Source organism: Leucopleurus acutus, assembly GCF_964270905.1.
Source record: "Leucopleurus acutus genome assembly, chromosome: 8".
Taxonomy (NCBI): domain Eukaryota; kingdom Metazoa; phylum Chordata; class Mammalia; order Artiodactyla; family Delphinidae; genus Leucopleurus; species Leucopleurus acutus.
The window spans coordinates 95,412,225-95,426,691 of NC_139151.1; the positions used below are offsets into that span (position 1 = coordinate 95,412,225).

The following is a 14,467-nucleotide window of genomic DNA, read 5'->3' on the forward strand; positions in this document are numbered from 1 at the left end:
CTGCACCCTTCCACCAAAGCCGGGGTGCGTGCGCACCAATGAGCTTCAGTGGCCATTTCCTTCAAAGCTGTCCCCCAGGCGCTCAAAATGCTGGTAGCTGAAAGACCAAGAGCAGCACCAAAGGAAGGGATCTTATTTAGGCACCAGCCTTCTGCTCTAGCAAAACCCGAGGAGACAACAGGGAGGGCCCTGACACCATCCACACTCCATGTGGGCTTCTGAAACAGGAGCCCAGATCCCTGCACCAAGAAGACAGGACAGTCTTTTCTGAGCAGGGGAGAAGGGTGGGAGAGCTCTGCCCCTGCTTGTCAGGGCCGCAGCCGTCCGGAGGACAGAAATCATGGAGACTAGCCCACCAGTCTTGAGACACAAACACAGCAAAATGTCATCATGTTCAGCAGGTTCTGTGCTAAAAAATTATAACTACACAGCATTTTCTCCAGTTCTGACACCTTTTTAATAGAAATCACTGTTTTTAGGAAACAAATAGCACTTTTGTAATTTTTTTTTACAATGTTTCTTACCTTGATCTTAATTTAAGTAACACTAGGAAGACCTCAATCTCTTTTATTTTCCTTTTTAATTAAAAAAAAAGTTGTTGTTGTTTTCCCCCAGATACAAAGATTTTTGCCCTTGCATAAAAAAACAGTGCCCCGAACGATGACACAAGGACTCACACAGACTCACTGGACCTCACTGACACTATGATTCCTATTCTACCATGCAAGGTCTCGACTACCCTTAATTGGACTGTCAGCCTGAAAAACAGCTTCTCTATTCCTTATTTTAGTTTTTGTTACCAAAAAAGTAAAATAAACAACAAAATAAAACTTTTTTTTAAAGAAGAAAGAACAGAAACAAAAATTTAAAAAAAAAGAGAAAAGCAACGTCTCCATTCAATTCACACACACCTGGGTCGCGTGCTGCTTCGCTCAGGATCTTCTCTTCTTATAAATATAGAAAAGGGATGGAGCTTGTTTTCAAGTAAAATCACTGATCCACCTTTTTTCCTTCCTCGACACACACACCCTTCTTCCCTGCCCCGGGCAAGGGCCACCTGAGGCCTGGGTCTGCTTGTTCTTGGAGAGGGAAGGTAACCGGATGGTGCCGATTTGCCAAAGCAGGGAAGGAGCTTGGGGAGGGGTGGGGGAGCGGAGTGCTCCGGAGAAGACCCCGGTGGCTGTTCTTGGTGTCCATCTCTCCGTGCACTGTGCCCGCCCCAGACAATATGAAATACTGCTTATCTGATATACTTTTCCCCACCCCGGCACCCTCCCATTCCCTCCCCATCCCTTCCTCTGGGCACTGGGGTTGGTTAAATCTCGATTTCCTCTTTTTGGTTTTATAGTAGTGAAAGTTTAGAAACAGGAAAGCCCACGCACTCTTTGGACTTGTCTTCTCTACCTAAACAAACAGCTCAGCAAATAAGGGTCTGGAACCTGCTCCCCCCCCACCCCGCGGCCCGTCCCCGCTCCCCACCCAACAAAACAAAAGCGAGCCCACGGTGGTGGTGGGGGCTGCCGCAGGCACACACTGGCGTGTAACAGGGAGAGCAAGTGTATTATCCACTCGGCGTGGTGCTGGCCCAGAGCCTCCAGCTGGCACGGTTTCATGTGGCGTGGTCCAGTCTTTGCATGTACACACAGAATAAGAAGGATCAATTGGCAAACTCTGGTGCCACCCGGCACAAGCATCTTCTCTCTCTCTGGAACCAAAGAACCAAAAGAATTCTGTACTTTCCAGAAGAAATCCGGCTTTGCTTGTCTAGAGTCTTCAGTGTTTTGCTCTCCTTGCCACTGGGATCCCGTGGCTTCTCCTAGCAGGGCTCTGTTATTTAGTCTCTTCCCCCTGGTTACAGTTCGCTGTGCAGCTCTGGTTGGAGGAGGAGGGGGGCGGGGAGGGCACCGGTGTGGAGGTGCTGGCGTTGGCAGGGGGAGTGCAGTCCGGGCCGTTGGAGACGGCCCCCAGAGTGGCCTCAGAGTCTACGGGTTTGGAGAGGTCGATGCCGTGGATGAGGCGGATCAGCTGTTTTACCTTCTCCAGGGAGCTGTGCATCTCCTTCTGCCGGGCCAGGATGGTGTTCTTCATTTCCATGCATTTCTGCAGCCAATGAGAAGGGCAGTGGCACTGAGCCTCCGGCTTTTCTGACAGGCCTGGCAGCCCTCTCCAGATAAAAGAATCCCTGTGGACTAGTGTGCGGCCCCTAGACCTTGTTCTGCTCCACACTGGAGTGGCTGCTGCTACCCAAGGGAAGGAGGAGGCCCAAGAGGCAAGAGACAGAGGGCAAGTGAGTGGTTTAAAAGCCCGCTACTTGACACTAGGACTTAACACCAAACATGAACTACCACTATAATACTACAAAATAAAAGCCATTAAGAAAAAGCTCTCCCAGCTGGGCTGCAGCTGGTTTGGGCAGGTCTGGGTATGCATCTACCTTGCTAATGGCGCTGATACGCTCAGGGCTGGGCTGAGCTTCTACAGGGCAGACACGAGCCAGTGGTATCTGGATTCAGTCTGAGGGCCTGCTGAGGATCACTGGGTCAGCAAGATTTTAGAGGCAGGGCCTGGGGTGGGATACTTAGTGATATTTAGGAGACTCAAAGACTGCAGCCAACAGAAGACCTTCTGCTTGGTCAGGGACTTGTAGTCTTTTGCCCTTTTGTACTTGGCCTCCCACACCTGCTGGCTTCTGTTCTAGGCAGGAAAAGCGATGTGAAACCTGCCAGCCACGGGCAGTATGATGAGGAGAGACAGCGTGACTGCCACCAAGTCCAGGGCACCACCTGGCGTCCATGAGGGCTGAGGCCACCTCACTCCAAGAAGGGGACCTACTCAATGGAAAAGAAAGCCTGCTCCTGTCAGGAGGAGCCTCTGAATCCCTGCTGCAAACACAAACCCCTTTCCCACCTGGTCAGCCAGGGGTAGTATTTACTTCCAGTACTTGTCTCTAGAAAGCGCTCTTCCTCAGGCTGGTCAGATAAACCTAGAGAGGCAATCAGCAGGGCATGGAAGAGAGGGCGGGAGGAAAGAGCCATGCAGATGGACCCACTAGCTAGGGCGACTGGGAAGCATTACACGCGGGGGCCTGGTGTGTGTCAGGCGGCTCCACACTCCTCCCAAACACACTCAGGAGCACGCAGGGGTGCTGGCTATGCTGCTGCAGTTGCTACTTGATCTCTTCAGCCAGAAGACTGAAAATCTTCTCTCAGGTCAAAGCCAAGAGGATGTTCCAGAGCTTGGCTAAGGCACCGTATACCAAATGGCCACCTGTCCCTGAGGGCCGAACTCTAACTGGAAGCAAACTGCAACCACCCAGGTTAACAGTGTTAATAAGCTGAAGGAATGAATCAGCGCTTGAGAGCCACACGTACTGTTATGTACACAGAAAGTTCTGTACCTCTGTACCTCTCACCGAAAGCATGAGGTTTACTTACACTTATAGAATTGCTGAGCTGTTTCACCTTCTGCTCTAGTTGTTCTCGTTCTTGTTTTAAATCTGAACTCCATTTAAGTAATTTCTGTTTTTCTTCTTCTTTTGCTGGGAAAAAAGAAAAAGGAACTTGTTTTTGACAATAAATTCTTTGAAAAGGCCGCCATGTTCAGAAGGCTTGCCAAAGAAGATATCTTCCTCAAAGCTCCCCAAGCCCCACAGCCAGTGCACAGAACCTGCCCACTAAGACTCTCCCTTTTATATGTAAAGGGACGCTAAGAAAACTGTCGGTGGCTTGGGCCTGGCTTTACATAAATGTCACTTCTCATTTTCCCCCCCAAGGAAGTGCTACAACAAACTTTTTATTTCGTTCAATAAAAGCTTTTCATTTTTAACTTTATATTTCCTTTTGAAAACAAAACAAATACTGTCTCCTGGTACTTGTCTGTTTTTTTTTTTAAACAAAGGGAGGCTTATACAAAAGGCAGTATGGATAATTCTTTACCTGCTTTATAGGCAATATAGGAATGAACAATTGCTAAAGTTCCAGGCCATGGAATTGCTTCTTCCTTCTTCAGCATCTGAAAAGATTTTTAGAATTTTATCCTTGAGAAAGATATACAAACACACATCCACTGTGTAGTACCAAGCAACAGTGTCTGTAGCTATTGGCAGACAAAATCCAGGAAGGATTTACGGTGGCAGTGTTGCAAAACCCTGGTCTATAGTTTCTGGACTACAAAGTCCCAGTTTATCAGCCTGAAAGAATGAGGGTCAATGGCAGGAAGAGCCAAGCCACCTGAGCCCTGGCTTAGAAAGAGGCTGGGAGCTGGCTAGGCATTCCCATCTTTTCATGCCTGCTACACGACCCCCAACTACTCCCAACCATCAGAAACATCAGCACACAAGCTGCAGGTCTGCCTAATGGCAGCAGCCACTGGCAGCTTCCTCCTTCACCCGACATGGGCTGCCTGTCGCAATTTTAGCTTATATGTGCCTCAAAGACAGCCTGACCAAGGAAATTAAGTATCAGTTCCAAGTACTGAAGTATAATCTAGACCCCGAGTAGAAGATTATCAGAGGGTCACAAAGCAGCATCAGGAAGAGAACAGAGAGAACTGTCTCTGCTACATCATGGAGACAGTAAGGGTGAGGACCAAGATTTAAAGGGGAAAACCAGAATTCCCTCAACTCAGGATTCCAAAGAACCGAGCAGGACCCCAAAGCTTGCTGAGCTACTGGGCTTATTATCTATTTAATATTTATACTTTTGCCTACTTCCAAAAAGGTCTCAAGACAGCTTATAATAAAAACATAAAGATACATTGATAGTTTAAATAAAAAATCAGAAACTAAACAGAAAAGGGAGGGAAGAGGCTTTCTCTTCTTTCAAATCCATGAAATATTAAGACAGTACTTTTATAGTTAGTTCTCTGATCCTGATGACGACACAGGTTAAAAGTAAAACTGCTCTTATTTGAATTAAATGATCAATTGGGCACTTCCCTTTAAGGATTTTATTTCCAGAGTTTCAAGCATATGCTGAGTTTGGACCATTTTTAGAGAATGAGGCAGACAGTCTTATGGACTTTTAAGGGTAAAGGTAATGAAAAGATAAGTCATTTCAGATAGAGGGAAGCAGTCAGGGTCTCTCCACCTGTACATGAGTCACTGCCTCATGAACAGAGAACCTCTGAGAGGAGGGATGCTGTGGGGGTGAGTGCTGCGCTGTGAACTGGGCAGATGTGGCTCGGAGAACTACTGGAGAGGAAAGAGACTCAGCCATTCCCTCAGCTTAGAGGGGAAAGGAGGTCCTTCTCCTCCTCTGTCCCTCATCCTTTCTGACCCACCCACAATACCTGGTCCTGACATCTGGGACAGATCCACATGCCCTTGGGAATCGTTTTCAGAGGAGGGTCCAAGCAGTCCAGATGATATACACGGGAACACGTGTCACACATCAGCAACTGGCCACTTTTTCTGCAAACACTGCAAAAATCCTCATGGATATCACCCTATGAAATTGAGAGGAAAGGTAAGAGAAAGGACAAAAAGGTAAAATTGGAATGTTAACGTGCACATTCTGGATACATATAAATGTTTTAGGACAATCAGCTGTGCCCCTCCAACTCATTGCAAGAGTGTTCAAGAAAAGCAGGAATTACCAATGGTGCAAGCCTGCTCTATAGACTTGAGGTTCCCCAGGTGGGGCTAGTATTCTTAACCTTAGAGTAGAGTTTACAAGCAACTGTAACTGTGGGGTCACCTAGGCCAAAATTAGCTTTACAGGTGATAACTCAGCATTTAAGTTTTGGTACAGTCCAACTCACAAATCATAAAGTTTAAAGACATTGAAATCCATTCATCATCATTTCCCATCATCAATGGGAAAGAAGACAGACAAGAAATGGAGGTTTTCGCTAAACTCTTTGCTTGCTCTGGGAGAAAAACTATAGCCAAAGTTCAAACAGGAAAGTATTAAGTCAGGAGCAAAGTAAACTCCTATGAGTTTTCTAACATGAAGAATTAAAAAAGCCAAACAGCTGACAGTGTTCTCTTAAAACCAGTATTTGGCATTTGCTGTTCAATGGACCGTTCTATTCCGGGAGGCTTTATTCCTCCCTGTAAAATGCTTCGCCAGACAGATAAAGAAGAGCAGCCTAAGTGCACTCTGCTAGTCTCTCCCGCCTCCATGAGTGATGGTTCTGGTACTCAGGTGCGTCTGTGGGGGCCCTCTCAACAAAAGGCACCATCAGAAAAAAGCTGATCCATTTAAAATTTGGACCGAACATATTAAAAAAAAACGAGGTATTAAAGAGGTGTTTTTCAGTAAGTCAATCCCTGGCCTGTTCTCTAAACAGGATTTACGCTGTTGATAAGGACACCAGGAAAGGGAAGACTGAAGGGTCAGGCCAGAGATTAACTAACAAGGCAGCACCTCAGCTTGGAGTAGACCCCGGCCTTTTCACTTCCAATGTGTTGTTTTAGAATTCCAGGCTATTCTGACAGAAGGCCTAATACAGAAATTTTGCACAAGAAGCAATGATACAGAAAGCGATGCCCAGTTCTTCCTTTCTGTGATATAACCCTTCAACCACGATTGCTGAAAGGAACACATCTTCCCGGACCTACTATTTCTATCCAAAGGAAAGGAAAGGAACTATCTGGCAGTATCTACATATCTAGGGTATCTGGTGGCCTAGAAAACTGGCTGCAAAAAGTTGTAAGCTACTTCAAAGTGTGGATGGATGTTAATCTCTTTTAGTAAGACAATGTTACCTCTGGGCAGTCAAAAAATAAGATACTTAGTACATGTGTAAAAATACTGCATAAGAATGCAGCCTAACAGTGTAACTTCAAGGCACCGAAAGATGTTAAGGTTTCATCCCTAGATTAACTGTGACTTTCTTCTTAAAATCAGCCTGAGGGTGGCTCTCCTCTAGAGACCTAGTCTTTTTTGAACCTTCGCCCCATGTTGTAAGTCTGCATCTTTAATAAGTTTATAATAATTTTATGGCTTCAGAAACTCTTTTACACGAACCACAGGTACAATTATCACTGATGAAGTAAATGAGACAAACTGGACATCTTATTCCAAATACCTATCTTATTTGTTGGGTAAAGAGCTCTGCTCACTTTCCTTTGCTCCAGAGTAAGGAGAACATCAGGAAGTGGAAGGTGGAGAGTACATAAAATAAAGGTTAAATAATTTCTTTCAATTTCCTAAAGGAAAGAAAACTTCTATCCTATTTACATATCCTGTAGCAGCAGTTCATAATCTTTTCAGTGTCAGGACCCCTCAGTAACTCTTAAAATTACTAACCACCTCAAAGTGCTTTTGCTTATGTGAGTTGTATCTATTGCTATTTATTGTACTAGAAGTTTTAAAACTTTTTTATTTTGAAATAAATAACAGAATCACAGGAAGTTACAAAAATCATGTATTGAAGAATGTTAAAATCCAAGAATACACAAGGGCACATTCAGTTAGCCCTCAGAGTGCTATCACCACTTATCATGTAGTACCTGGAAAACCCCACTGTCCTACTTTTGCGAAAATGAGAATGAAAATGGCAAAGAATATTTTGGTATTATCATGAAAATATTTTTGATTTTATATTTTGATTGATATTATATTTTAAAATACATAAAATTATATTTTATATTTTGACCCCCTGTAAGAGTCTCAGTATCATACCCAGACCACAGATTGAGAACTACTGCCCATAGAAATGAATATAAAATGCCAAGATATGTATTTCATCCACGCAGAATTGGTTCTTTGCTTAAAGAGAGCAGAGGAAGTCCCACAGAGTTGCTGCACCAGGTCCAAAGGGTTAGGCTTTGGTGACTGACCAAATTACTACCATAAACCAAATAGTAAGTTGAATGATGGCTGACCCACGATCCTTTGCTAGGAGCTAAAGACGTATGTTTTTTGGAAACACCCTGGCTGTATCAATTGCAACTTCATCATCTGCTAAACAAATTTGATAACTGTGTCAACATATCTTCCCTTCCCATAAAAATGATGATAGTGGCAACAAGATACATCCTAAAGATTAGTGACCGGCTGGGTCTTATATTACCAACTCCTTCTAGATGGTTACTGATCCCCAGGAAATGCCTGCCTCTCAACTGTGATTGTTTAATTAACATTGCTGGGGCTTACGCTACCCAGCAGCAAACACAGAGCCCTATGTGTTGATTTTAATCACTGCCACTGTTGGGACACTGTAAAAGTCGAAGTCAATTATCTTTAAAGAAAATCCATTCCACTAGGTTTAACCGAGAAAGTTCTCAACATATTTAATGGTTTTAGAAAAGCTTTCTTTTACCTTTCGATTCCTGAAAAGAACAAAGTCTCCATTTTAAGAGGAAACCTGGCAAAAGCATTTAGTTGGTGATCTGATCTGAGTGGATCCTTCGGGTTCAGTCTCTCAAAGAAAATCATAAACCTCCTCAGCCAAAAGTCACAAAAAGGAAAAACAACATCTTTAGGGAAGATACTCGCTTGCAGACCCACAATCATCTGTTCCCCAGCATCTGTGCATCTCCTTGCAAAGGATCCCTACCAAGAAGCCATGAGCTGGCAATACCTCGGCAATGCTTCAACTGAGGAAAACGGAGATAATCTTTGGTGCAAACAAAGTTTCTGACAGGGACTCCTGGTGCTCATTAACAGGACAGGCAGAAAACCTGTGTCAATCACTAATGCCAAAAACCAATGCTGAATCTTGAGAGCAAGATTGGGTCTGCAGCCACTAGCTATTGTCCGAGGAAGGAAACCTGCCCGAGAACTCTTCTATGACCCTGGCCCTCCGAAGATGACACTTCCTTTGTTGTTTCTGGAACCGTAACTCAGGATGTGCATACGGTATGCTTTTGCTCTTTGGAGAGGGGTAGACCTAATTATTAAGTACTAAGAAGCTTCAAGTTCAAGGGATTTTACCTGAAGACGATCCTAAAGACAAGCTCTGTAATTCACTAAAGAACTGGGATGTGCACAAAATGAAACTCTTGGTTTCCCTCCTCAAACCTGCTCATCTTCCAGTAAATGGCAGCTTTATCCTTTCAGTTGTTTAGGCCAAAACCTTTGGCTATTCTCTTTTTCTCACATCCCCTTATCTAATCCTGCTGGCTCTTCAAAATATATGCAGACCCCATCAGTTTTTTCCACCTCTACTTCCGCCATTCAATCGGGCCAAGCCATCGTGAGCTCTTCCCAGGATGACTGCAACAGCCTCCTAACTGGTCTCCCTGCTCCCATCCTATCCTCCCCACAGTCTCTTCTCCGTTGTCAGACACAGTGATCACTCTAAAATCCAAGCCAATTTTGCAAACACCTTAAAAATAATAAATGCACAGGATAGATCATACCTTGGGTCACAAATCAAGCCTTGGTAAATTTAAGAAAATTGAAATCATATCAAGTATCTTTTCCGACCACAACGCTATGAGACTAGGTATCAATTACAGGGAAAAATCTGTAAAAAACACAAACACATGGAGGCTAAACAATACACTACTAAATAACCAAGAGATCACTGAAGAAATCAAAGAGGAAATCAAAAAATACCTAGAAACAAATGACAATGAAAACACGATGACCCAAAACCTATGCGATGCAGCAAAAGCAGTTCTCAGAGGGAAGCTTATAGCAATACAATCTTACCTCAAGAAACATCTCAAATAAACAACCTAACTTTACACGTAAAGCAATTAAGAGAAAGAAGAACAAAAAACCCCCAAAGTTAGCAGAAGGAAAGAAATAATAAAGATCAGCTCAGAAATAAATGAAAAGGAAATGAAGAAAACAATAGCAGAGATCAATAAAAGTAAAAGCTGGTTCTTTGAGAAGATAAACAAAATTGATAAACCATTAGCCAGACTCATCAAGAAAAAAAAGGAGGAGACTCACATCAACAGAATTAGAAATGAAAAAGGAGAAGGAACAACTGATACTGCAGAAATACAAAGCATCATGAGAGATTAATACAAGGAACTCTATGCCAATAAAATGGACAACCTGGAAGAAATGGACAAATTCTTAGAAAAGTACAACGTTCCGAGACTGAACCAGGAAGAAATAGAAAATATAAACAGACCAATCACGAGCAGAGAAATTGAAACTGGGATTAAAAATCTTCCAACAGACAAAAGCCCAGGACCAGATGGCTTCACAGGCAAATTCTATCAAACATTTAGAGAAGAGCTAACACCTATCCTTCGCAAACTCTTCCAAAATATAGCAGAGGGAGGAACACTCCCAAACTCATTCTATGAGGCCACCATCACCCTGATACTAAAACCAGACAATGATGTCACAAACAAAGAAAACTACAGGCCAGTATCAGTGATGAACACAGATGCAAAAATCCTCAACAAAATACCAGCAAACAGAATCCAACAGCACATTAAGAGGATCATACACCATGATCAAGTGGGGTTTATCCCAGGGATGCAAGGATTCTTCAATATACGCAAATCAATCAATGTGATAAACCATATTAACAAATTGAAGGGTAAAAACCATATGATCATCTCAATAGATGCAGAAAAAGCTTTCGACAAAATTCAACACCCATTTATGATAAAAACCCTCCAGAAAGTAGGCATAGAGGGAACTTACATCAACATAATAAAGGCCATATATGACAAACCCACAGCCAACATCATTCTCAGTGGTGAAAAACTGAAACCATTTCCATTAAGCTCAGGAAAAAGACAAGCTTGCCCACTCTCACCACTACTATTCAACACAGTTTTGGAAGTTTTAGCCACAGCAATCAGAGAAGAAGAAGAAATAGAAGGAATGCAAATTGGAAAAAAAAGAAGTAAAACTGTCACTGTTTGCAGATGACATGATACTATGCACAGAGAATCCTAAAGATGCTACCAGAAAACTACTAGAGCTAATCAATGAATTTGGTAAAGGAGCAGGATACAAAATTAATGCACAGAAATCTCTTGCATTCCTATACACTAATGATGAAAAATCTGAAAGAGAAATTAAGGAAACACTCCCATTTACCACTGCTACAAAAAGAATAAAATACCTAAGAATAAACCTACCTAAGGAGACAAAGGACCTGTATGCAGAAAACTATAAGACACTGATGAAAGAACTTAAAGATAATACAAACAGATGGAGAGATATACCATGTTGTTGGACTGGAAGAATCAACATTGTGGAAATGACTATACTACCCAAAGCAACCTACAGATTCAATTCAATCTCTATCAAACTACCAATGGCATTTTTCACAGAATAAGAACAAAAAATTTCACAATTTGTATGGAAACACAAAAGACCCCGAATAGCCAAAGCAATCTTGAGAAAGAAAAACAGAGCTGGAGGAATCAGGCTCCCGGACTTCAGACTATACTACAAAGTTACAGTAATCAAGACAGTATGGTACTGGCACCAAAAAAGAAATGCAGATCAGTGGAACAGGATAGAAAGCCCAGAGATAAACCCACGCACATATGGTCACCTTCTCTTTGATAAAGGAGGCAAGAATATACAATGGAGAAAAGACAGCCTCTTCAATACGTGGTGCTGGGAAAACTGGACAGCTACATGTAACAGAATGAAATTAGAACACTCCCTAACACCATACACAAAAATAAACTCAAAATGGATTAAAGACCTAAATGTAAGGCCAGACACTAGCAAACTCTTAGAGGAAAACACAGGCAGAACACTCTATGACATAAATCACAACAAGATCGTTTTTGACGCACCTCCTAGAGAAAGGGAAATAAAAACAAACAAACAAAAAAAATGGGACCTAATGAAACTTCAAAGCTTTTGCACAGCAAAGGAAACCATAAACAAGATGAAAAGACAACCCTCAGAATGGGAGAAAATATTTGCAAATGACAAAGGATTAAACTCCACAATATACAAGCAGCTCGTGCAGCTCAATATCAAAAAAACAAACAACCCAATCCAAAAATGGGCAGAAGACCTAAATAGACATTTCTCCAAAGAAGATATACAGATTGCCAACAAACACATGAAAGGATGCTCAACATCACTAATCATTAGAGAAATGCAAATGAAAACTACAACGAGGTATCACCTCACACCGGTCAGAATGGCCATCATCAAAAAGTCTACAAACAATAAATGCTGGAGAGGGTGTGGAGAAAAGGGAACCCTCTTGCACTGTTGGTGGGAATGTAAATTGATACAGCCACTATGGAGAAGAGTATGGAGGTTCTTTAAAAAACTAAAAAGAGGGGCTTCCCTGGTGGCGCAGTGGTTGAGAATCTGCCTGCTAATACAGGGGACACGGGTTCGAGCCCTGTTCTGGGAGGATCCCACATGCCGTGGAGCAACTAGGCCCGTGAGCCACAACTACTGAGCCTGTGAGTCTGGAGCCTGTGCTCCGCAACGAGAGAGGCCGCGATAGTGAGAGGCCCGCGGACCACGATGAAGAGTGGCCCCCACTTGCCACAACTAGAGAAAGCCCTCACACAGAAATGAAGACGCAACACAGCAAAAATAAATATTAATTAATTAATAAACTCCTACCCCCAACATCTTCTTTAAAAAAAAACTAAAAAGAGAACTACCATACGACCCCGCAATCCCACTACTGGGCATATACCCTGAGAAAACCGTAATTCAAAAAGAGTCATGTACCACAATGTTCACTGCAGCACTGTTTACAATACCAAGGACATGGAAGCAACCTAAGTACTGATCGACAGATGAATGGATAAAGATGTGGCACAAATATACAATGGAGTATTACTCAGCCATAAAAAGAAACGAAGTTGAGTTATTTGTAGTGAGGTGGATGGACATAGAGTCTGTCATACAGAGTGAAGTAAGTCAGAAAGAGAAAAACAAATACCGTGTGCTAACACATATATATGGAATCTTAAAAAAAAAAAGGCTCTGAAGAATCTAGGGGCAGGACAGGAATAAAGATGTAGACGTAGAGAGTGGACTTGAGGACACGGGGTGGGGGAAGGGTAAGCTGGGACGAAGTGAGAGAGTGTCATGGACATATATACACTACCAAATGTAAAATAAGTAGCTAGTGGGAAGCAGCTGAATCTCACAGGGAGATCAGCTCGGTGCTTTGTGACCTCCTAGAGGTGTGGGATAGGGAGGGTGGGAGGGAGACGCAAGAGGGAGGGGATATGGGGATATATGTGTAAGTACAGCTGATTCACTTTGTTATACAGCAGAAACTAACACACCATTGTAAAGCTATTATACGCCGATAAAGATGTTAAAAAAAATAATAATAAATGCAGGCAAGAACCTTCAAAGGCTGATAAAACCACTAAGTTTGCTGGGGAACTGGATATTTTTATAGACTCGACACTATCTTCACCTAAGGAAACAGGCATCTTTAGGATTAGAGATATCTGATTGAGTCTATCTTAAGAGATGAAAGCTAATATCACCAACAAAGGGACAGATGGACAACATGTGCCTCTTGTGATGCACTGAGAATCAGTGCATCATCAGGTATTTAGTGCTCCTACAAAAATGCATACCCTGAATCTATTCTTGAGAAAACAATTAGATCACCCAAATGGAGGGACACTCTATACAGCAACTGGCCTATCTTTTAAAAAATGTCAGTGTCACGAAGGACAAAGACAGGCTGAGAAACTGTTCCAGAGTAAGGAGACTAAAGACAAAACACCATAAAAATTAATGTCAAGAGTGATCTTGGGTTGGATCCTGGAGCAGAAAAAACAAAGTGCCACTAAGGCATTTATTGAGATAATTGGAGAAATCTGAAGATGGGCTGTATGCTATAAAAATAATGTTTTGTCATATTAAATTTCCTCAATTTCATAACTGTATTGTGGCTACGTCAGAGAGTGTCTTTGTTTTTAGGAGATATACACGGAAGTATTTTGGGTGAAGATTCATGATGTCTTCAACTTCTTAACTAGATCAGCAAAACAAGCGTGTGGTGGTGGGAAGTAGCATATGTGGCGAAATTGTAACAATCGGTGAATCTAGGAGGAGGGTATATATTCCTTCCTTGTGTCGTTGTTGCAACTTTTCTGTAGGTTTGGAAATTTTCAAAATAAAAAGTGAAAAGTAACGTCACTCCTCTACTTAAAACTCTGGAGCATCTCCCATCTCACTCAGAGTAAAAGCTACAAGACCCTGTGAGACGGGCCCTGCCCTCTGAGGTCTCCTCTCCCACTGCTCCTGCCTGCCCACTAAGCCCTTCTTCTCTACGCCATATACACTTCCTCCAATGAGCAGGGCTTCTGCACTGCTGTTCCCTCTGCGTGGAATGCTCTTCCCCGCCCCAGATACTCCAACATAACTCCATTCCCATCAGAGAGGCTGTCTCCTACCACTCTTCATAAAACAGCAACCTCCTGCTGTAACTCCTTATGCCCCTGATTCTGTGTCAAGTTTTTTTTCACAGCACTTATCATGACCTGACATTTAAATGTTCATTTGCTTATCACCTGCCTCTGGCCGTGCAATACAAGCTCCCTGAGGGCAAGGAGCTGGTTCTGTTCCCTGTTCTGTCCCCAGTC

General features: G+C 42.8%; 1 protein-coding gene across 1 annotated transcript in view; it reads right to left on the reverse strand.

Moving 5' to 3' along the window:
* Nucleotides 1-1,520: 1,520 nt before the first annotated feature.
* Nucleotides 1,521-14,467, reverse strand: part of PHF21A (PHD finger protein 21A) — a 189,663-nt gene continuing 176,716 nt past the window's right edge. Inside the window, exons 16-19 of the mRNA XM_082845639.1 lie at nt 5,290-5,445; nt 3,936-4,011; nt 3,435-3,538; nt 1,521-2,100 (exon numbers count right to left, since the gene is read on the reverse strand). Of these exons, the coding sequence (XP_082701765.1) occupies nt 1,831-2,100; nt 3,435-3,538; nt 3,936-4,011; nt 5,290-5,445 (606 nt within the window). The 3' untranslated portion in view covers nt 1,521-1,830. The remainder of the gene's footprint in view (nt 2,101-3,434; nt 3,539-3,935; nt 4,012-5,289; nt 5,446-14,467) is intronic.